This window comes from Enhydra lutris, unplaced genomic scaffold, assembly GCF_002288905.1.
Source record: "Enhydra lutris kenyoni isolate GAN:26980312 unplaced genomic scaffold, ASM228890v2 scaffoldscaffold8, whole genome shotgun sequence".
Lineage (NCBI taxonomy): Eukaryota > Metazoa > Chordata > Mammalia > Carnivora > Mustelidae > Enhydra > Enhydra lutris.
In genome coordinates this window covers 18,794,723-18,819,645 of record NW_019154092.1, presented here as the reverse complement: position 1 = coordinate 18,819,645, position 24,923 = coordinate 18,794,723, and the positions used below count along the sequence as shown (strand labels likewise).

The following is a 24,923-nucleotide window of genomic DNA, read 5'->3' as shown; positions in this document are numbered from 1 at the left end:
AGAAACATATAGGAAGTCAAAAAAAATAAATTTTTTAACAAGAGTAAACTGATTTCCAAGCATAAAATAAACTTTGAAAACTTACATCAATCTTAATTTTGTATGTAATCCGTACAAAACTCCAGCAGAAAAATAGCTATCCTCAAAATGTAAGTATTAAGGTTTGAAAATACAATCAGATGAGCTTTCACTCTCAATTTTTTTGAAGTTTTTTTAAGCAATCTTTTTAAGAACTCACGACACTGAGATCAATGGCTGCATCCTCTACCAACTGAACCAGCCAGGTGCCCCCCACCCCCCCGGCCAAAGTGCTGGAAAACTGCCCAGAATCTCAGAAGGTACAGATACCAATCTCTTCTGAGCAGCAAAAAATGTCCTGCCTCTAACATCTTGGGGACTGCATGTCCTTCATCTTCCTTAGGGGTATACCATGACCAACATTTTACCATCAGCTGCCTCACTGCATCCTGCTTCCTGTTCAGATATTTTAAAATATTAACATACATCGAAGGAGAAAAAATTGGCAGGGATGCATGTCACACTATAAACAATGTTTTCTGGAATACAAGGGACTTTTACTTTATCATTTCTGAATTCCTGTAATAAATTCAAATGAGCAAGCATGTCTTTTACTTTTTTTAGCAGAAAACTTGATTTTTTATAAGAAGGAAATGTAGAGATTTATTTTGTAGATATAAAAATACTTTACAGTCATCCTTATTTCTGTAACTTAGAGATATCCATGTATCTACTTCCAATAAAGTGAAACAAAATATCCTTATTTCCAAATTGTGGTTTTGTCCCATTCCTATTTGAGTCTTTACTTACCAAACCAACACTTCCCACTTTTTTTCCCAAAGTGAAATATTTACTCTGATACACAGAGAAAAACCTATTTGTAATGTGAAATATACTGGTCATTTATTAAAATCTAACTATGAGAAGTTTAATGGGAAAAAAACTGCTTAAGTTAGCACTACTTAATTTTATACAGAAGAGTAACTTGGTGCCAGGATGTAAGTTATCATAAAGAATAGTAAGAAACCACACAAAGAACCAATTCTAAAATGCTCTCTTCATATTTAATATTTTAAAAAGCATGTTCACAGCACACTCCAAGAATGCCACACAGCAATGGTTTGCTGTTCTTTGTCAAACAGAGTATGTCAGAAACCAAAACAAAAATTTTTTTGAATGGTTCATGGTTTTAAAATCAGTTCTCTGAAATTTCTGTAAATCCAATAATCACCAGTCATCTAAATTCTTGTTTCAGAGTAGTAAACATTTCAGAAGTGTAATGAGTATCTATCCAAAATCATACTTCTCTGAAATGCGGTTAAAAGCTATATAACAGAAACAAAAATAAATATTTTTCTAGAAAGAACATATTTGGCGTTTTAAAATAATGTTAAAGAAGCTTTCAAGTGTAAATGATGTTTAGCTTGTTACTTTCCAGTACCAGACAGAAAGTATGGGTTATTAGTACCAGAAAGTCTGGGTCTCTAAAGTCAATCTGACTTCAGTAACAGGAGGAATGATTACATTGTCGTCAATGAACTTCAACCCTAATAAAGCCAATGTACTTTTCCACTACAGTGCTTGATTTATTAAGGAACTGACATCCAGCCAGTACTAAAAATTATGTAGGGAGGCCAGGAGTTCAAATTACTTGGTTAATCTGGTACCCAGGTTGTTTTATACATACTTTTTATCATGTGATGATTTAATATTTCTAATTAGCTTGCTCTATTTCTCTCAAAATCAATTAAATGTACAGTTTGAATGAAATGTAAACTGAACTTTGTTTCACTCACTTCATTAAAATATGTCAAACATGGTCAATTATTATATTCCATCCTTCCAGATAATTTACATTTTCATTATAAATGCAGGGCAGCTGCACCAGGAGTTCTATCCTAACCATTTCACCTAAATGTTGAAAACCTAAAAGTTAAATTTAAAAACTTTGAATAGTTAAGAAGTTCTTATATATTTTTCTCTTTCAAAGATCTGTGATGCCCTGTCTTGGATAGGAGTATGGAAAAGAAAAATTCAGTTCATATTCATGATTTACCAATAAACTTCTATTTCTGTCAGTCATTTTAAAACCAAATTTCCATTTATGTCACCTACTGAAGAGAAGAGATTTTCCTTTAGAATCATGGTCACAACCTGAAAAAAAAAAACTAAGAAGGACTAATTTTAGGCCAATAAAATATTTGAGGAAAGCTGTAACACAAAACAGGGAGGTGAAAAAAAGCAACTATGTTGTAATAAAAGCCTTCCTTGTAAACACACCTGTCCTTTCCTCCCATGTTTGGAAATGTTACCTAAGTTTTAAAAATTCTCATCAAAACAATTTATACCACGAATTCTATAAAATCAGGTTGATTTCAGGTAGATAACCTATAGCTGTTAAAGAATTATATTATCCTGTTCATAAGATGAGAGGTAGTGACATTTTATTCTCCCAACGCTGAGCTACAAATTCCACACATCTGGCATATGGGTTACAAGGGGGAAAAAAAGCACAGAAGCACCATTGTACACTCCTTCTGTTTTGGTATTTCAAGTCTCCCACAACTTCACTTGCCAATGGCAGCTGAAGTCACCACTGTGTTAACAATGAAAGCAGTGGGTGTTGGTGCTATTCATCATATAGGACTGGCGGACCTCCATCATCTTTCAAAAATGAAGCAGCTTTCCTTCCATTCTTCTGAACATGATCTTCATTCATTTTCTCCAAAGCTTCTATCTACAAAATTAATACATTGAATCCATTTGTCAAATCTTAGTTCATAGAAACCATACTTTAGATTGAACCAGCATTTTTACTCTCTTAAAACTAGGTCAGTCCTGGGGCGCCTGGGTGGCTCAGTGGGTTAAGCCGCTGCCTTTGGCTCAGGTCATGATCCCAGGTCCTGGGTTCAAGCCCCACATCGGGCTTTCTGCTCAGCGGAGAGCCTGCTTCCTCCTCTCTCTCTGCCTGCCTCTCTGCCTACTTGTGATTTCTCTCTGTCAAATAAATAAATAAAATCTTGGAAAAAAAAAAACAAAAAACTAGGTCAATCCTAAGGACACTGGCCTGAAATTAGAATTACAGTGTGTGACACACATTACAGTGTCTCACAGACATGCGCTACAGGTGATGCATATGTGTATGTTTTTTACTTGACTGTATTATCAAGGTCAATATTTAGTGTCTTTATTGATCTAGCAACTAGGATCACATGTCCTACTATGTACCTATAAAGCTTTCAGGAAACAAGAAAAAGCAGATTCTAATGTTGGTTCAACAACAGTAGTAACACTTACTCACAGAGCAACTGTACTGTGCTAGAGATCAGATTTACCATCTTCCTGTGACTTCTCCTCTGCCCTTAGGTTCCACCACAGCTTGGCCAAATTCAAATCATACTGAGGAGTTCTGGAACAGACTCTATAATCATTCTCTGCTTTGGTATACTATTGTGAATAACTAGCTGCTATTTCACTTTTTCGTTTTTGTTCAATTTTAAGAGAACGTTTCTGTTAGAAGATTTTTTTTTTTATGGTTCTGTAGATCCATATTATAATGACTGGGCATTTATAAGGACGACCACGGCCAACTTTCTCTGTTCAGTGAAAGGCGTGCAGCGTGTGTGATCGCTTTCTGTATCACCCAGTGTTCACCAGCGCACTTCCTCACTCATAAACACAGGCAACAGGAGTGCACTGCTAGTGGTGTTATTTGTCCCTCTTAACCAAACTGTACTCCTTGACGAAGTGTTTTGCTGTAAGTCTATCCTAGGTTTTAAGTCTGGAAAGGACCAAAAACATCTCAAGGAAAGAAAATCTCTAATTTTGCTTTTGAGGGGATAGAATAAAATGAGGGGTGCCTGGGTAGCTCAGTTGGTTAAGGGTCCAACTCTTGGTTTTGGCTCAGGTCACGCATGATCTCAGGGTTGTGGGATCGAGCCCTGCGTCAGGCTCTGTGCTGGGTGTTGGGAGTCTGCTAAAGACTCTCTCTCTCCCTCTGCCTCTGCCTTACCCTACCACTTGCACTTTCTCTCGTCTCTAAAATAAATAAATAAATAAATAAATAAATAAATAAATAAAATCCAATCTAAACAAACAGAAAAAAGAATAAATTGAGCTCTGGGTTTCAGCTAACTACTCCATCCAGCTCTCCATTAGCAAGGTGAGTAAAATGCACATAAAATTTACCTCAGCTAAGAAATCAGCCTCATTATCTGCTGAAATGTTTAAGCCTGAAACAGCATTAAAGAGTTCTCGTTCACCAAGGGCTTCCTTTACTCCACCTTTCTGGAAAAACTAGCAAAGAAATATAAGTCAGTAGGAGATATTATAGCAAGGTTCTCTTGAAAACAAAAAAACAGAGAATAGTATACTTATAAGATACCAGTGAATTCCTTCCATAATTTTTAAGCCACAGATTTTCTCATTTCAAGTTTAACTATGCTGCTCAGGTTCTACTTGCTGTTTGTCCTCTTCAGATGTCCACATCTGTGCTGCCTTCTGGATTTAATTTCTCACAACGCACCTTCTATAGCTATAAATGAATGGTATCTATAAAATCGGGTGGCATTGCTTTGAATATGTATACTGAAAATATTCACTAAATCCCATGAATTAAAATCTTCAAGTAGGTTCAGAAATTATTTCCAATATGAAGTTATTCGATCATTTAGAAAAAACATTCTTATCTGAATCTACTGCAAACAATTAATTTCATTTAGAAATAACAAATAAATGTGACCCTATTCCGTGATTATTGTGTTTCACCCTTCCTCATCTGTTTACCTCACAGAAATCAGTGATCAGACACAGCACCACTAAAAAAGACTATTTTCCTTTTAATGGTAATAACAATGGCAGTGAGCACACAGGCTTGCTAATGCCAGCTTCACTCGAAGCACTGGACATGTATCAAATGTCTACTTGACTGCTTAAATATCTGCAGCCAAAAACTCACTCCCTTGTCAATTAAATTCAATAGCCCAAATGTGAGGCATGCAATCAAATTATTGTTGAAAATGAAATCTGACAAATTAATCTCTGTATCTTTATCTCAAAAGCAGTTGATAACCAAACCCTTCCTTCAATTTCTAAGAATATGAACATCTTATTTTTCTTAGGGATGAGAAAAATATTTGAATCTGTTATATCCTATAAAAAAGATGTATTAGTTTACATGCCCACCTGGGAGACATTCCTACAGTCACGGAATAAGAACTCCAGGCCATGAGGATGGGTTGGTTCTACAGACTGACTCACGTCAATCAACCAGACCTATTTAAACACAGAGCATACGTTCAGTATACATTCAGTAATCTACATCAAGTCATTTTGTGTGAACATTAACAAAATGTGCTCCTCACCTTCCCAGCATGCCACAGCATGTTATACTCACTGAGGTCGGCATGGACAAGCGTGCATTCATTGTATAACTGCTGCATCAACTGTGAGGAGGCAAGGCAGACATTTAGGACGTGAGCAACCATTCCAATTTACCTAGGCAACTGAAATGTCTATGCCAACCAATACTTCTCAGAAAAAGCAAAACAAGGTTAGAGAACGTATTTCCTCTTTACTTTGTACAGTCTAAGACTGAGCTCTTTTTTGTTTTTTGTTTTCAGGTAGGGTGGGGGAACACTGATGTAATGGAGGGGATGAGTATGACACTCTATTTCTTTGTCTATGTGACCACAGTGAGGTCAGGAGACTGAAGGGCAGACCTGGTTCCCCACAGAGTGAGAAAGCAGCCATATTATGGTGACTCACCAGTGGATCTAAAAGCCACTTTCCTTTAATAAAAGTGGGTGAAAAAATTTTTTTCATCTTTTCATATAAGGTAAAAAGTACTTCCTGCCAAACATAGTGGGGAAGACAGTCTTACAAATTAAGTGGCATTATATACTCATTATTGATTTCTTATGGCTGAAATCAGCATTAATGTTTTATTTCTCAGCCTTAACAGACTCAAATCGGAAAAGTGTAGCACTACTTCATCTCTTCCCCAGTCACCCCACCGGCCAATGAAGCCAGAAAAATGAACTTGATTTTCCTTTCAATGTTTTCCTATTGGAAGCAGAGAAAGTTGGATTACCTCCCTAGCACGGTATTCAAAAATTATTTGGATAACACTTTCATATTCATATAAGCTACGCAGGATGTGAGCACTTTATGCAGAGACCATGTAAAAAGTACAGAGGCTTCTCTGCTATTCAATCAAAACAACTAGAAAGGCGGGGCCCTGGCTGGCTCACTTGGTGACCGTGTAACCCTTGATCTTGGGCTCATGAGTTCAAGCCCCATGTTGGGGGTACAGTTTACTTAAACAACCCCCCCCCCCAAAAAAAACAAAAACAAAACTACAGAAGAAGGACAGTTTTAGAAACATTTTCTTAAGCTGGAAGGACTTCAGATGCAATTCAGTTGCTGTCCCGAAGCATAAATGGCTTCAAGATTCCTGACATGCTCTAAAACGTGCGCACATACAAGAGACCACTCCCTCCCATCTTCAGCTTTTACCATCAGTCTTACAATGGGACTAAATCTGCTCCCCGCCAACTTCCCAACGAAAGGCATTTTCTTAGCTGTTAAGAGCTAGGACATTCAATAAGGCATACAAACTAATGAGGCAGGACATCTGCCAAATGGGGAAATGTCAATTTTTATTTAACAGATTGTTTCATGAATAAGAGCTTCATGCTTCCATGTCACTAATGCTAACCAATGAGGCCTCATGAGCTCCTTAGCTCTATGATTTTTTTTTCTTTTTTTTTTTTTTAAAGATTTTATTTATTCATTTGACAGAGAGAAATCACAAGTAGGCAGAGAGGCAGGCAGAGAGAGAGGAGGAAGCAGGCTCCCTGCCAAGCAGAAAGCCCGATACGGGGCTCGATCCCAGGACCCCGGGACCATGACCTGAGCTGAAGGCAGAGGCTTTAACCCACTGAGCCACCCAGGTGCCCCAGCTCTATGATTTTTCTTAAGTGACTCAGGACAGTAGCACATTAGACAACTCTTCAATGTTAATATTCCGTCACAACTTCAGTTTTTCCTTGTTTTATTAACTTAAAATGGTACTATTTTAGGACTTTTTTTTAAAGGTTTAGACAACATATTTTTTAAAAGTTGGTACACGAATGCTTTAAAAAGCAACTTACATGAAGAGTTTGGTAGTAGGCTTCTTTCATTTCTTCACCACTGAGCTTTACTTCTTTCAACTTAGGAGCTGGAACTTGATCATGGCCAATAAAAGACATAACTAAAATGTGTTTCTTGAGTAGTACAACTGTTGGACAAGGAATTCCAGCTCTCTGCATTCTACACAGAAAGAAATAATGAAGAACGTAAAAATCAGAAGGAGAGAATATTTCACTTATTCAACAAATAGCTAACAAGCGCCTGCTATGAGCTGGCACTGTGTTCCGCCCGGGGAGGTGGCAGAGGCAGAGCCGGTAGAACCCAGCCTCTGCCCTCACAGAGCCATGGACTGCTGGTAGGCACAGACAGGTGAGAGACAGTCACAGTGTGGCACACGCACTGGCAGGGGTGTGGGCAGGAGCTACAGGAGCACACAGCATCAAGGAAGGCTTAGTATAAAAAGTGGGTGAACAGGAATTAGCCATATTAAGACAGTGTGGGGAAATGCTGGTCTAGGGCTGGAAGCAGCTTGTGAAATGCACAGAGGCATTCAAGAGTGTCCATTTGGGGAATGTATGTCAGTTAACATAGCTGGATCTTAAATTGGAGGAAGGGCAGTGGGGGTTGAGGTTAGAGACAGGTGGGCTCCACATCAGAGAAGGCCTTTGAACTTCACACTAAAGACTATAGAAGCTGTTGAAGAATTTTAAGAAAGGCAGGGATGAGATCTCAAAAACACAGAAAAGAGATTGAAGGGCAGCAAGACCTCTTAGGAAACTATTCTACTTCTAAGTCCTATTAATTAGAAGAATTTTGCAACTAATAAATATGGATAATTACATTTGAAAGCAAACATCTTTAGAACAAACAAAAATTAAACATTTAATAGATTAAGATATAGAAGGTTTACTGAGAAAGATTAATACTGTATTACTTGGTTGATAAATTCCTTGATAAATTCTGCTTAGAGAATTGAGAACCTAGTCTAATGAATTAGAGCAAAATGCAATTTGACTGGTCAGACTGCCCCACCAAATTAATAACACAAGATGTAATAAACATTTTCTAAAACAAAAAAAGCAAATAATAATTTACAATAAGCCTAACAGGAAGCTGAACAATGACAGCATGTAGACATATGACAAAATGTCTCTGGCAGAAAATGACTTTGCTACCCTCAAACTTTACTGAGGGAAGAAAAAAGAAAATGACTTATTCATCCTAAAGGTATAAATTCACGTTATACCCAGGAAATATTTTCTTATAGAAAGCCTCATTAAACTAGAATTTCGAGGCCTTCCGTAATTTCCACAAATGAATTTAAAAGAAAGCATGGATTTTTCTGCCTGGCTAGTAGGCCAGATACAAGAAGGTAATTACCCTAGATAATTACTTCTTTTTTTTTTTTTTTAACCCTAGATAACTTCTAGCACAATGATTTTCTTTACCTTGTGAGATTGTGCATTTCTTTTTCTGCCCACATGCGGATGATCTTACGTGGATTTAGTTTACTGAAGCGATCTTTAAACCTGAAATCATCTTTAATATATTTGTCACGATTCTTAAACTCATTAAGTGTTGTTTTAAATACCTTGATGGCACATTCTGTAGGTATAACTTTACTATCTTCCTTTTCATCCTCCATGCTAAGTGGAAGAAAGAAAATTAAGTCAGTATAAATTGCCAGCTTATAAGTAAAACAATTTTAAAATAAAAATTCTATGATACAAAAGTAGATCTATCTTCTCTAAGAATGTCAAGCTTTAGTGGTTTTTTAAGATTTAAATTTTGGGTCTTAATAAAACCTTAGGATTTGGTTTTTTAAATAAAATACTTTCAAATAAATTGTCAACCAGTTTTCAATAATCCATAATATAATCTTCACTTAATGACTATCAATCAAATCAAACCTGAGGAACAATGAAGACACACATACTTTAACATAGGCTACAATCTACCTGGGATGGTTTATGGGCAAAATTCAATAAAAGCAAAAAATAGAACAGCTTTTTAAAATATCTCTTTCACTTCTAACAGATAAAAAGGTGAGTAAAGGGGTGCCTGGGTGGCTCAGTGGGTTAAAGCCTCTGCCTTCGGCTCAGGTCATGATCTCAGGGTCCTGGGATTGAGCCCCGCATTGGGCTTTCTGCTCGGCGGGGAGCCTGCTTCTCCCTCTCTCTACCTGCCTCTCTGCTTACTTGTGATCTCTCTCTCTCTGTCAAATAAATAAATAAAATCTTTAAAAAAACAAAAAGAAGGTGAGTAAAGGGGTCCTTGCCCTTTATGCAAGGAGGGGCAGGAGAGAATAGAAGTACATGAATAGGACAGGTCCCTTTGGATTGGGAAGGCCAGACAAGGCTTCATGATGTAGGTGGCAACTGAACCAGAACCAGAACAATGGGTAGGCCATGAACAAGTACAGGCACAGTGTTAACAAAAGCAGAGTTGGAAACTACAGGACACGTCTGAGGAATAACAAACACTATAGTTAAGACTTAGCTGGAAAGGGGAAATGAAAGAAATCAGAGCTGAGGGATAGGACGGAGGCAGATCCGTGAAGAAAAGCCTCAATGTATTCCTAAATGTGGTAGGAATCACCATGGGCTTGACACATAGCACGAGGATCAAGTCAATGATAGTATCAGGATAGAAGGGGGCAGAAGAGCTCAGAGGTGTGGGGCGAACTTGGGATGCTAATGTAATGCTCCCTCAATAGTGAGCCACTGAAAAGGCCTGAAACATGTGGTGAGAGTGTGAACAAGTATTTACCTTTAAATATGTGAAAGAATGTTAGTCTGGCAAAGAAAAGAACTCTATTTCCAGAAGACAAAATATGACTCAAACTCCCAACCCCTTCCTTCTGTACCATATTTTCCCTTTCTGCCAGTTCATCTCAGAAGGTTGGAGTACTCCAACCTATTCCAGCTTCTCTAGCTGGGAAATTTCATTTCGCCCTATGGTTTTACTTATTTACTTTTTAAAATTTGTATTTGAGAGAGAAAGATAGCAAGAAAGAGCATGAGAAGGTGGGAAGAGGGAGAAGCAGGATCCCTGGTGAGCAAGGAGCCCAAAGCGGGGCTTGATCCTATTCCAATGTCTAAGACTCAGTCTTAGCAGACTGGAGGGAGAGAGTCTCCTGCCAGTTTTGAAGTGACCTGTTGTGTGAAAGGACAGCATGACCAACACCTGCAGGGACCTCTAGAAGTTGAGAGCAGGCCCCACCTGACAGCCAACAAGAAAGCAGAGACAGTTCCATAAGGAATGCAACGCAGACGACACCCAGACTATAGCCGTGTGACCCTGAGCAGAGCCAAGCTAAGCCGTGCCCACTAGAACTTCCAATCAACAGAAACTGTGAGATAATAAATGAGTGTTGTTTTAAGCTGCTAAGTCTGTGGTAATTTGTTATATAGCATAGAAAACTAGCAAAGTTTTAAAAGTATTTACTTTTAAAAAACTTGTAGCAAACTGAGTGCTCTCTAGTTTTGCTAAATTACAAATGTCCAAGTATGGATTACAATACCAATTCCACCACAAAGAAAGAGAGATCATTTACTATATCAAAGTAACATTAAGCATAACAGGAAATAGACAAAGGATAAACAAGGCAGTTGACAAGAAAAAGGAATACAAATGGCCAATAAAGCACTTGGAAAAAATGTACAACCTTAATCACAAATAAATACACACCAAAATATCAAAATGGTATTTTTCATCTTTTACCTGACAAAAAAAAAAATTAAGTTTGATAATACTAATAAGTATTAATGAAGATGAGGGAAACAGGTTCATACTGCTGCATAAATTAGATCTCACAGGGCAATCTGTCAGTATCTACTGACATTTATAGAATGCACAACAACCTGGAGATCTGACTAGCTCCTAGAGAAATTGCATTTGCCCTGCCATTATAATTAAAAGATAAACACAAATTAAAGATTTTGAGCATTGGTGTGACACATAAGAAATTTTTCTCAAATTTTTAATAAATAAAAGAAAACAAGATATGCTGCTTGCTACAACAGCCAGCTGGTACTCTCCATTCACTGAGGCCTTCTACTATTTAACAAAAAGGAAAAAGAGTACATACAGTCTGTGCCCCAGTAATTTCAAAGCTAGAATTCAGCTTAAGGGTATATTTGCAAAAGCATACCAAAGTAGATGTACAAGGATATTCTTAGCTGCATACTCTATTATGTAATTATCTTTTATCAACCATAACAGTTATTGCTATAATGTTCTCCTCCTGGCTATGCCATAAGCCCATTAACATAACAGACTATGCTACTATAAAAATGGGATGCTATAAGCTTGGAAAGATCTATTAACTGAAAAACCAAGATGCTGAACAGAGAGTATCATCTCTTTTGTATAAACAAATTTAGGGATATGTGCATAAAAATTCCCGGGGAGACTAAACTAAAAACTGTTAACAGTGGTTATTTTTGAAGAAAAGATCTGTGAGATGAGAGTTGATAAAAAGGCTACTTTCCATTTTAATCCCCTCTGTAGAGTTTTAATTTCTACCATGAGTAATCTCTCATTTTAATTTGTGCCACTGGGTTATATTTGCCTGGTCTTAGGGAACCCTTAAAAGAAATTTGGGAAGAGTTTAAAGGTTAAAGGGAAAAAGGTTAAAGCTTAAAGGGAAAAAATAAATATTTATTAAAATTTCCATATACCAGTCATTATCAAATATGATCTCGTTTATCACCACAAAATCCTATGAGGTAATAAGGGTCAGTTTTTTAAAAAGGTTTAGTAAATTACTCCAGATGACACAACTTGAAAAATGTTGACCTATTTTATACTAACATTCATTTTTATCCTTTTCATTTAGAAACTTAACAGTCTAATTCGATATATGTTTACACATGTATGTCTCATCTAGAAAGGGAGACTACGGTGCCTGGGTGGCTCAGTTGCTTGAGTGACTGCCTTCAGCTCGGGTCATGATCCTGGAGTCCCGGGATTGAGTACTGCATCAGGGCCTGCTTGGCAGGGGGTCTGCTTCTCCCTCTGACCTTCCCCCTCTCATGTTTGCTTTCTCTCATTCTTTCCCTCAAATAAATAAATAAAATCTTAAAAAAAAAAAAAAGAGCTTTAGAAAGGGAGACTAAATAATTAAGAAAACCAAAGGCAAAAAAAAAAAAAAGAAAGAAAACCAAAGGCAAGAACTTAACCAATAATTGTCTGAATCCCCTGAAAAGTATGCAGTAAATACCTTCTGAACCTAAAAAGAGCTAGAATAATTCTGGAATCTACTTTAACATTTTTGTCTGTAAACATTATTGAGGTAAAGGAATCTCTGAGGTAGTAAGCCTTGCTGGCTGACCTCAATAGCAAATGACCAGATGATTTCACATTCCTGGCTTAAGCATATTCTCTAAACAGGCTCCTCTTTAAAAAAATGAAGCAGGTAAGATCTAAATAGCATAAGATCTTTACAAGATGTTCCATAAATGATGCAAGCAAGCATTATTTAGTTGGTACTTTTTAAAGGATCAGTTACAAGGACAAGAATCAGTAACTGATCTAAGCATATCCCCCTCAACCTCGTGCTAAAGGACCCCACAGTGTAAAGACCATGGGTTTTGAGACAAACCCAAATGCAAATTTTGCTCTGTCACAGCAGCCTGTATGATACAGGATTACAATAATGTAGAAAATAATATATGCACAGAAAAAAGACTGAAGGAGTCTACACAAATTGATTAATTGTTATCTCTGGATGGTGAGATTAGGATAATTGTTTTTATTCATATGTCCATATATGGTCTAGACTTTCTCCAACACTTTTTAAATTACTCTGCTTGCCAGGTAGCACTGATTCTGCATAAATCCATTTATATGGGGAGAAGGGGTTAAGATATTATTGACACAATGGTATTGCATTTTGCTCATTTACCTCCCGCCATATGCATGAAAGACAACAGATTCCTTTCCGGTACTAATACAGCCAGTGATTGTCTCCAACATTCCAGAGTTGACCATTTTATACATAAGTAAACGTGTTTTAGGATCAACTGCTTTTTCCTGCAAAAGATAAAGCACTATAAATGAAAATGACTGGTAATAACAAAAAAATTTTGAGCCATTTCTAGTATATAGTATATTCAAAATATATACTTTTTACCTTTATCACTTAATTTACCTAAATGTATATATAAGAGGCTCTTAAAAGAGTGCTGTCAAAATAGATTTCATTTCTATAACTAACTCCAATGCCTATGAAAGTGAATATCTAAAAGAACTATTAAAAATCAGGCTCTTAGTCAAAATCTTATTTTATCTTCAAATTTTAAATAGCTTTGCTACTGTAGTTACTATTAGATTTTTTTCTTAAAGTTTAAAAAATTACTTTATTCTCAAGATATTAGATACTATCTTTACTAACATAAGACATTAGAAATTAAGTTATTGTAAATGTCGTAATATAACAAGAAATGATTTTTTAAAATCTTAAAACATTCATATTCATATTAATTATGACCACTAAAATGTCAGTTTTGACATCAAGTTTTGTTTTTTGCCCAAATATGAAGTTTTCTAATATGAACTTTCCATCAAAGAAAAAAATGTAAGAACACTTACTGCAGTAGAATGCTCCTTTTTCTCATGGAGGCGGGCACTTCGACGTTCTTCTGAGTAGGCATGTTGTTTTAAAGCATTGAAGACGTGGTTTGATAGTTTTAAATCCATTCCGATCCCATCTCCTACCTGAAACTCAGGTGCAAACTGCCAAAAAGAAGAAAAAAAATTAGCATCTGAATACTTTAAAATGGGGATGATAATAACAAAAACCAGATCAGTCTTAACTTGGAACAGGTTTTTTACTCAATGATTAGGCTACAAAAGCAGAACCCATAGGTATTACAGAGAAAAAAATAAAATAGTTCACTAAAAAAACAAAAAGGAGAGCGAGGCTATTTAAGAAAAGCACAGAAAATACTGAATCACATCTAAAAACTAAGGTATTTCAGCATATGCTCTGCACCTTGCTTTTACATTAGACAAAGGACACATTATATTTTGAAGACTACCCCAAATCTTACCAAAGAAATACAATTTTATAATTATTTTTGAGGAGTGGAATAATGTAACAAGCTATGCCCACACCATGACAATTATGTTCTAGAGTTGACTGTCCAATATGGTAGACACTAGCCACATGTAGATATTTCAAGTTAAATAAATTGAAATTAAATTAAAAATTCAGCTCCTTGATTGCATCATTCAAATTTCAAGGGCTCAATTGCCAAATACGGTCATTAATAGTTAACATGGATATAGAACATTTCTATTATCACACAAAGTTCTACTGGAGAGGGTTGTTCTAGAGTCCGATCTGGACTATTTTTAGAATTTAATAAGTTTACAGGGCGCCTGGCTGGCTCAGTCAGTGGAGCACATGACTCTTGATCTTGGGGTCATGAGTTTAAGCCCCACAATGAGTGTAGAGACTGCTTTAAAAAATAAAGCATTAAAAAAAAAACCATAAATAAATAAGTTTACTTAACAAGTATTTGTGTTCTAAAGTCTAAATGTTTTCTATTAACCACAAACTTTATAAAGGAGAAGAATGCTAATTTTTCTTTTTTTAAATTTGTTTAAATTACATTTTATTTCTGATTTTGCAGGGGTAGGTAAGGTGCAAGATTTGAATTTGCTGAATTAAAAAATTCAACAAATATAAAAAGGTATATAGTAGAAAGTACTTCTCTCTCCCATTCCTATCCCCTAGTCACCACTGATCTGTTTCTTGGGTAGGGGTGCCACCCAAGAAAGTAATATGCTGAAAAATACTCTACCTTTCATAAGAACAATTTAATTTTTAGAATCCATGCAAATCAAACCAATCAAACCAAATAAAATCTTAATATTGTTGTAGAATTTTATTCTGAAGTACATTCTCATTAGTGTCTGAGTTTTCATGGTATTGTTATATTATCATCTCCAAGAACTTTAGATCTATCCTTATGAAGGGTATTTTTAGAAATTTAAGATACTGTATTTATTTTTTTAATTAGTTAATTAATTTAAACTTTTTTTTTTAACAGAAGTAGAGTTGGTAAGATATTATATTTAGAATCCCATGTTTTTAACTTATATCAATAAAACTCTTGATTTGGAGATAATACATTCTGTAACTTACATTTTCCATTCTGGCTGTATTCTTTCTCCCACATACTACTTCATCATGTTTGGTGGTGATGTCTTTTCCTTTTCCAATAAAACCCTTTTTGGGAGTAGGAACTGGTTTTGCTAAAGGCAATGAAGACAAGACAAGTTAATGTAAAAGTAGCAAAGACTAAACTGCTGCATTCAATATTGTCTGAAAAGACATCTGAATCTAACAGTAAATTACCAAGTGAGATTCAAAGATAAATATAAAATACAAGGATCCATTGGAAAACTTAGTCTTCCTCTGTCCCTGTCCTACCCCAAACCCCAGAAAATAAAAGCACTGATACCTGGTATGTAGGGATCGTCACGAGTGTCTTGCCAGTCAACCTCATCCTCAGAGCTATCACTATCTTCATAAGGATGCACTTTGCGATAATTTTCAAAGGAAATGGAAACTTAAAAGGCAAAGAGAGGTGAAGATTTATTTAGGAGCACGTTACAAGCATTTCCTGCCACCCAGTGGAGGTGTCATAATAAGGTCATAGTACCTTTGCTATCTCCATTGAATTTTTTTTCTTCACGCCTAAGCTGTGCGTCATATTCTCTGTCAAATTCCATCTGTAGCATCTGAGCCAGCATTAGGTCACTGGAAGTGTCAATGTTTTCTCCAGTAATAAATGGTCCTTCAGTGACACTATTCAAAATAAGGCAACATGAACCAAAATTATGTGCTTGTATAAACAGATGCTACCTATCATGAGAGAGGAGTGCCTTTTCACTGTTACAAATTATGCTGAAGAAGCAATGGGAAAAACCTGATCATGTCCTTTACCTTCTGTCCAGCTGCTCTCTGACCAATGTCAGGCACCAACTAGGATTAAGAGAGCTGCAAGAGAAAGCTAAAGGGTCTCTAATCTAAACTAAGACTCAACCTCATTTGTTGTATGTTCTGGAAAGATAACATGGATGAAAAGATAAAATATAAACATTTGCTCAAAACTGTATCCTACTTCACTATTTGCTAATTTGGGGATCATGTGGTGCAACTGTTGTAGTGACTAAAACCCAGAGGAACAGAGTGGTCTGCCCAAGACAGTACTGACAACTAATCACAGAATCAGGACCAAAACTCAAATTTTGAGCTCCCAGTATAGCGCTCTTTCTACTGCATCGTTTCTCAAAATGTGTTTCTTTTTAATTTTTTTTTAAAGATTTTATTTATTTATTTGACAGACAGAGATCACAAGTAGGCAGAGAGGCAGGCAGAGAGAGAGAGAAAGGGAAGCAGGCACCCCACTGAGCAGAGAGCCCGATGTGGGGCTCGATCCCAGGACCCTGGGATCATGACCTGAGCCGAAGGCAGAGGCTTTAACCCACTGAGCCACCCAGACGCCCCTCAAAATGTGTTTCTTAATCACCGGCCAGGACAATCGCTAATCAAATCCTAAAACTTTCATAAAATGCTGTTAGATTCTTCATGAATTTTACTTACGCAACTTCAGGAAAAGCGGCAGCTTCCTCTTCTAGCTGCAGTTCTTTAGCCAGCTGTTCACTCATCACATCAGCCAAGGAACAAGATATTGTGTTCTGAGGGGTAGCCCAGGGACACTATTTAAAGAAAAGGGAGGGGTCAATTCATAATCGTGAAATTAAAGTACCTTCCAAACTTGAAAACAGGCTATCTTTTGAGAATTAAAAAAATCAACCCCAAATAAATAATTATCAACTTAGAGAAATTATCTGAAAAGTAAAAATACTGGGGCATCTGGGTAGCTCAGTCAGTTAAGCATCTGACTCTGGATTTCGGCTCGAGTTGTGATCTCAGGGTCATGGGACTGAGCCCCACATCATGCTTAGCAGGGGAGTCTGCTTGAGATTTCTCTCCCTCTCCTTCCACCCACCCCCATGCCCCAGCTCACACAGGTGCTCTTGTGCTCTCTCTAATAAATAAAATAATTCTCTAAATAAAAAAAAAAGTAAAAAACATCTCTCAGCTCACATCTAATCAAAGATAAATGTAAACTAAATCACTAAATTTGTCAAAAGCACTTTCTAACCCGTTTGATAACCCGTTTGATAGGTGTGTCTCTTAGTTGAGGAGGAACATCAGGCTCCTGCATATACCGCATCACCCCACTGCCTGATGAGTTCACGCACCACCCCTGTTCTGATTCCGTGCTCACAAAATAATCTGCTCTTAATCTGACTTCCCATGTAGATTCTCTCTTTTTCTTTTTTCAAATGCTTTATTTCTAAGTAATCTCTCTACCCAACGTGGGTCTGGAACTCACACCCTGAGACCAAGAGTTGCATGCTCTACCGACAGAGCCAGTTGCAAGCCCTACCAACAGATGCCCCTGTAGATTCTCTTTTAGAAACAGATTACACCAACTAGCACAATTCAAAACGCACTTAGTACTTACACCTCATTCTAATTTAAGGAGTAAGTCTTCTACATGTGTCAAGTATATGTCAGCCACTCTCAAGACATCCGGGATATGTTAAAACAAAAATAACAATGACAACAAAAACTGCATTTCTGAACTTTAGAAGCTGAGAAACAGTCTTGAAACAATACCACTATAACAAAGCAATATTCTGTGAGACGCTCCTTGGATGATCCATCGGCCAGTTGGCCTTCCTCAATGACAACACGATCTCGGCCCTCTTGAAATACAAACCGTAAATTTCACAATTCCTAATTTTTGAGAGGGCAAACTTTACTTAGCAGCAACAAATGACTACATTTGATAGTTTAGTGATTAAGACCACTAATATTGAATAGTATGTCTCAATCTCTCTTGAACTGACCCAGCTTTTTCTCTCTCCCTCCTAAGATTCTACCCCAAGGTATCACCCTCCTATCACTGGGCTACTCTAATAAGAGAGTCCTTACTAATCTTTTTTTTTTTAAAGATTTTATTCATTTATTTCTTTGACAGACAGCGATCACAAGTAGGCAGAGAGGCAGGCAGAGAGAGAGAGAGAAGCAGGCTCCCCGCTGAGCAGAGAGCCCGATGCCGGGCTCGAGCCCGGGACCTGAGATCATGACCTGAGCTGAAGGCAGAAGCTTTAACCCACTGAGCCACCCAGGTGCCCCCTAACTAATCTTTCTGTTTCTAGTCCTGCTTGTTTCCATTTTCCACACCATAGCACAAGAGCTTTTCTAAAATGCAGATTTGATTAGTTTGATTTCCTTACCTACAGCTCTTGTTTCAATGTTTCCCACTGACTTAAGGATAAAGTTCAAACTCATTCCTTAACTACTGCTGAGTGTCTAATTTAGAATCTAGAATATAGCATACGATGGCTAAAAATTTTAGCCACAAAACTTTTAAGTCAAGTTTAGATTCTCTAGCTGGACTACCACCCTTGCTCAGGTTCCACAGCACTGAGGCTCAGGAATTTACTTGGTTCAGGTTGTTAGGATGAAGCTCTGAAGGGTGATAAATGATAACTATACTTATGCCTAAGTGAATCAGAATCAAGTTTTATCTAGTCTCATCCTGAGATTAATGAAATGGACCCAGCCCAGTACATACCTATACTAGCCTACTGCACAATTATTCAAGCCTCACAGAAAGCCAGATGTGGAGAAAACAAGGCAGGCTTTCTCAAGGTCTGGTATTACTTTCATTCACTCAGATCTTCAAGTGCAACTGAGTACTCTCCTGATGAGGATTTTGAGGTCTAGAAGCCTGAAGTTCTCCGTAATCTGGAGAATACAGCTATCCCTTGGCCAATGACTTCTGCTGACTTCCCTCTGAATCCTCCAGGTAGAATACATAATGCTAACCCCTTGCCTAGAAATGTCTGGTCTGATCAGTTTCAAAGTCCAGGTTCCAAAAGGCAAATGGCTGTATTCTCCAACTCAGATATGTCAACCACATTTTGCAATGACAAGAGAGTAACAGACAACACTGGGTCACTGTATTTTAATCATTTGCCTAATATAGGTAATTTACAGAGATTATTTGAGACCCGTAACCACTGCATAGGTACAATATCATCCTCATTTTATAGACTTAGAAACTGAGACACAGAGAGGTTTTTTAACTCAAGATAACACTGTAGATGGTAGTGCCTAGATTTGAACCAAGGCAGTAGAACTTAAGGGACTGCCCTCAGCATTTTGCTATACTTCTTCCCTAATCATCTTGTCCTGGAATGTGAGAAGCAAACCTTTACATTGCCTGCAGTATGAAATCCAAATTCTTCAACAATGAATGCCTTTCACAATTTGCCCTACTTTATCTTTCTAGTCTCAGCCCATACATACCCTATGCTCTAATAACAAAAATTATATGCTAATTGTGGCATGCTTTCACCCCTCCATGCCTTCACACATGCTTTTCTCTCAATGGATTTTCTTCCTCCTCTATTTCCTCCAATTAAGCATTGCCAATTCCCCAAGGCTCTCTCAATTTCATCAGATGAAATCAGATCCTTGCCTTTGTGCTCCCATAGCACTGTGTAAATATATTTACATGTGGGACCAGTGACTCTATTAGAGTTAATGTACCAGCTACAATACAACATGAGCCCCTTGAAGGGCCAGGTCTTCTCATTCTCAGAGCCCAGTATAGAGCTTCAGACATAAAGAGGCACTGAATAATATGTGCTAAAGAGAAATACTGGAAATAAATCGTGGAACTGGCAGGCTGACCCCAGGCTGCAGAGGTCTGATGCCTTTCTATACCCCTACTACTCTAACACCCCTTTCTCTATCTTGAAGTCGGCCCCTTTGGCCAGTCACTTATGCTGCTTCTAGTTGTTTGCCAGCAGTCAATTTTACTAAGATGTTAAATAAAGTATTAGCTGACAACTTCTCAGAAGAGGCAAAATTGACAAGCAGTGACTGTTCTTTTGAGGCAGAGACTGACCTACATCCAAGACAGACTGAGCCAGAAAGGGAAACACATAGAGACCACCAGAGAGCTCCAAGATATCCTAATCATCTGCTCCTACGGATCTTGCTCCTCGGAGCCTGTACTCCAGAGCTGTACCTTGTACCTCTGCTGACCAGCTTAGCTGGGCCGACACACCAGGGCAACTTGCATGGGTAAAGGTAAATAAGGTAACAAAGGCTGCCAACTTCCAAGCTTCTAAGTCAAATATAAATTCCTCAAAATAGCAGCCAAAGGCCCTCCTTAAAAATTTTTGGGCCGCGTGAGAGACAGCTGCCAGACAGGGGGCAATCCTCCATGGGCATGAGGGGTTCACCATCTCAAGAGGGCCTTAGAAAATTTATTGGGAGCTCCTCCTATGAATGGGCACCAGAGGATATATACAGAGGAATCCTCTGACATCATCATGTAACTTCTCAATAAACCAAAAACACTCTTTGTTAAATGTTAAAACAATAATAATAAATTTAAGGAGATAGGGAAAAAAGCCCTCCATAATCTTCACTATTCAGTGTCATTCCCCACCATTTCCTTCATCAGCATAAACTCCCCACGTCATCAAGATCTGATGGGAAACCCAACACAATCCTTCCCAGTTAGTTATTCTGCTTTAAATGAAGTCTATCAAGCCCATAGCCAGCTCCCTGATTGTTTCTTTCCTGTTTGCTGAAGACTTCTGAGACCGGACTTCTTTTCCTCTCCTCTGGAAAATCCACCACTTAACTCTGCTCTTTGGAGTTTTTTACTACTACCACATTCTTCAACACCAGGCTGGTTACAGATTAGAAGGATATTATCTCCCTTTCCTTGTATTTCCTAAAGATGCACCTCTAGCTACTCATTGTGCAAACAACTGTGGGGAAGAATCAAGTAAGTAAAAAACAGTAAATATGAAGGAGGCACAAAATAATAAAAATTCAGTCCTCAACTTGAAGCAAGTCAAGAGAATCACAACGCACAGGAAGGTCTCTTTTCTGCCCATGCAACTAAAAGATATAATTTGGGTAGTATATTTAAGTGCGTAATTTCACTTCTCAAGACAAGGGTCTCTGGAAAACATCATCTGGGTCTATACAACACTAATTTTTTTTTTAAACTTGTAATGTTGGTTTTAGAATTATAAAAAAAATTGCAAAAGTGACAGAGTTCCCAAATATCTCATACCCAGTTTCCCCTGTGTTGGTATTGTACATTTGCTATAATTAATGAACCAGTATTTATACATTATTCTTATTAACCGAAGTCCATACTTTATTCAGATTTCCTTAGTTTTTCTAAAATGTCCTTTCCCTACTTCTGGATCATATGTATCCAGCACTCCATATAACTTGTAGTCATCATGCCACTTTAGGCCCCTTCTGGCTGTGAGTTTCTCAGACTTTTTTTGTGATGACCTTGACAGTTTTGAGGAGTACTATGAATTCATTTTTTTACAGTTCTCTTGCCAAAGGAGCTACACATTTCCTCACTTCCACAGTTTGCCAATCCTCCATTCTTGGAATATCCACTAAAATTCTTTGTCCATAATAGGAGTTTGGCATTTTATAACTGGTACCCCATGACTCTGGGGAGGGGTCCCCAAAACCCTTTCAGGGTGTCTGTGAGATCAAAATTATTTTGTACTAAGACATTCTCTGTCTTTTCCAGTCTTACTGTCTGAAGAGTGTAGAGTGGTTTTCCAGTCTACAACATATCTGATAACAGCACTCTGATGGCTTGTGGAATGTGTATTTGAATATTCTCGCATTTTCCAAAATTTTCTAAGGTAGTAGGTTTAGGGTATAAATGTGCATTCTTAGAGATTAGTTCAGTTTGTTCTCAGTACATCTACCATGCTTTTATTAGCCATCTTTGATTTTATCTGCTATAATCTATGCATCCATGAGGATGGATTTTCTTCATATACTTCAAATAAAACATACCACAACAGGCTGAAAAAAGGTCTTCTATTAAATCAGACATTAGGGGCGTCTGGGTGGCTCAGTGAGTTAAGTGTTTGCCTTTGGTTCAGGTCATGATCCTGGGGTCCTGGGATGGATCCCCAAGCTTGTTTCTCCCTCCTACTCTCTACCTCCCCCAGCTCATACGCGCTCCTGTGTGCGCGTGTGCTCGCTTTCTCTCTCTCTCTCTCTCATCTCTCTCAAAAAATGTAAATCTTGGTTGGGAGAGGGTGGTGGGGTTATGGACATTGGGGAGGGTATGTGCTATGGTGAGTGCTGTGAAGTGTGTAGACCTGGCGATTCACAGCCCTGTACCCCTGGGGCTAAAAATACATTATATGTTTATTAAAAAAAAAAGAAAAGTAAATCTTAAAAGAAATAAGACGTTAAAGAGAGTTGCAAAAATACAAAACTGCACCACTAATTTTTTTTATTCTGGAAAATGGGGGGGGCGTTTAACATATAAAAATGTTATTTATATTAACACATAATGACTTTTAAATCACTTAAATAAAAATGTTTCAATAGCTCAGTTTTAATTTCTGATATGACAAATAGCAATAGATGTAACCAATATAAACAATTTGGGGTCCTCAATGATTTTTTTTAGAATGTAAAATAGTCCTGACCAAAAAGTTTTAAGAATCGCTGGACTTAAACATTCTTTCCATTTTTCAAGGTCTTCAAATCACCTCATCCATGAAGCCTCTGATAAAGACTTAGGTCTTCCAAGAGGTTAGAGGAGGAAAGTATTAAGAGATACTTGTAGCATCTAATTGTCTGGACTATGAAAATGCTGTCTTCCCAGTAGAACATCAATAAACCTCAGTATTTTTTGTTGTTGTTGCTGAATGATGAAAATGCCATTTTCCATTTCTGATGATGCATACTTAAATGAAAATATGACTAATAACAAGCATTTTATTACTGAATTAGCTTTGTAAGTGAAATTTGTTCTGACATTAGGTATCCTGACTAATGTTTGTCTCATTTGACATTTTTACCAGCCTTTGGGGTGCTTAGCTGGAGGAATTTAACATGTAAAGCATACATTTATTAATATCTGGCTACTAACTTTGTCTTTTTATGTCTACTGATCTTGGCCTTGTAAACAAGGCTTAATAGAAGAAATAACACAAAATAACATGGAGACATAACCATATTTGCCAACGGATTATCTTAAGTTCTCCCTACAGTTGTATGAGAACTTTCATAAAATTAACTTTAATGAAACTTTCATAAATTCCTTTTTAATAGTCAAATATTTCTCTCTTCTCTGTTAAGGCCTAGCTTAAAGATCTAATAAAATGAGTGATCCTTTAAACGGAACAATGTTCCGTGACACCACGTGAAAAACAATTAGAAAGTCATAAAAGTTGGATTCTTTCCAACCTTAATTTGAGGAACACAACATGCCACTTGAAGCACTTTTGCTTTCAAGCAAACCCCTCACTACAGCGGCAGAAGTCTTTTCATCCTTCTAATGAAAGTATCATGCAAAGGAGCAGTCTGAAAACCAGAAACCAAATGTAAAATAAACCTAACAGTTGGTCATTATAGGAAAAAGCTTAAACGTTAAAGCCAAGCAGATAATGAGAATTCATAACCGTTTTTTGTTTTTTTTTGTTTTTTTTTTTGTTTTTTTTTTACAATATGTACGTACACCCGAGTATTAGCCTGGGGGAGAAAAGTGCGCCTGGACTTACCTTTTACTGTTTCAAAAACAAGAAACTGCCTCATTCGGATAACTGCATTTGTCAAGTTAAAGAAACAGCTGCCAAAACGACCTTCCCGTCGGGCTCCATTCGGCTGACTCACTTGGCCCGTGAAAAACAAGATCGTGCTTGACTTCCCTCAAACGTCAGCGTCTCTAAGCCAGCCCTGCCCAAATATCTGCTACGGAGATTCAGAAATCAAGGCGCAGAGAGCCCAACCCGCCAAGAGTGGCCACTGGCAGCTCCGGCCGCCCTCCCCACCTTTCCCATCCCACCCCGGCAACCCCGCCACCTGTCCCCACCTTCCGAGGTCGCCAAAGTCCCGCTCAGAACTTCCCCAAGTCGCCTGCGAAGACGCCTCAGCGCCTGCCACCTTCTCCGGGCTTTCCGGGAGGACCAACCCGGGTGATCAAGACAGGTGCGTCAGCTCCGACCATCACTCACCTTGCTGGGTCCCCAGGGCGCTGCGGGCCCGGGCTCAGGCGATGCCACTCCGACCAGATCCATGTTGGAAAAGAAGACAGCGACGAAAACAGGGCAAACAGGTGGCAGGACCGGGAAGCAGCCTCCGCCGAGGAGACAGGCGGCGGGGCTGGGGCCACGAGCTGCTGGTGCCGGAGCTAAGGTGACAGATGGCGGCGCGGCAGCGTCCGGAACTACATCTCTTCTCTTCCGCCTACCCCGCTGGGACCGTGGCTTCTGATAGGCCGCCCGCCGGGGGTTCCCGATTTTTGCCTCCTTTCCCCGCCCCCGCACTTCCGGCGCTGCCCCCGGCTCGGGCTGCTCTGGCCTCTGGCTCAAAGTTATGATCGCAGTCGCCCGTGCCCAACAGAGCTGGCGTTGGGTGTGGTTTCCTCTGGCCGGGCCGTACCCTGTTGCCGCATCGCCTTCCCCTTCCTTCCCTACCTCGCTGCCCGAGACAGCATCTGGATCCAGTTAAAATGAATTAGGCTGCGTGTTACTCAGTTGTAACAACAAACAAACGAGGCTGCTTCTTTCCATTCTTTATTTTCTGGGTTAATTCTGAACTGGGATGGCATGGGGAGCAGAAAATAGTTGGTGTGGAGAGGTCGGATTTTGTT

The 24,923-nt window shown here is 38.3% G+C and overlaps 1 protein-coding gene across 3 annotated transcripts; it reads right to left on the bottom strand.

The window, feature by feature from the left end:
- Positions 1-1,056: 1,056 nt before the first annotated feature.
- On the bottom strand, positions 1,057-24,577 carry LOC111142452 (RIO kinase 3). 3 transcript variants are annotated; one of them, XM_022495604.1, is made up of 13 exons: positions 24,286-24,577; positions 16,772-16,887; positions 15,828-15,973; positions 15,627-15,734; positions 15,308-15,417; positions 13,747-13,890; positions 13,061-13,188; positions 8,601-8,798; positions 7,173-7,332; positions 5,382-5,462; positions 5,203-5,292; positions 4,207-4,314; positions 1,057-2,755 (listed from the first exon to the last, which is right to left on the bottom strand). In XM_022495604.1, exons 1-13 carry the CDS (start codon positions 24,346-24,348, stop codon positions 2,648-2,650), a joined length of 1,560 nt encoding a protein of 519 aa, XP_022351312.1. In that variant the 5' UTR covers positions 24,349-24,577; the 3' UTR covers positions 1,057-2,647. The 3 variants fall into 3 exon arrangements, with proteins under 3 accessions (XP_022351312.1, XP_022351313.1, XP_022351314.1); XM_022495605.1 differs by having other exon boundaries at positions 15,828-15,925; positions 24,286-24,348; XM_022495606.1 differs by lacking the exon at positions 24,286-24,577 and adding an exon at positions 17,703-17,759.
- Positions 24,578-24,923: the final 346 nt, after the last annotated feature.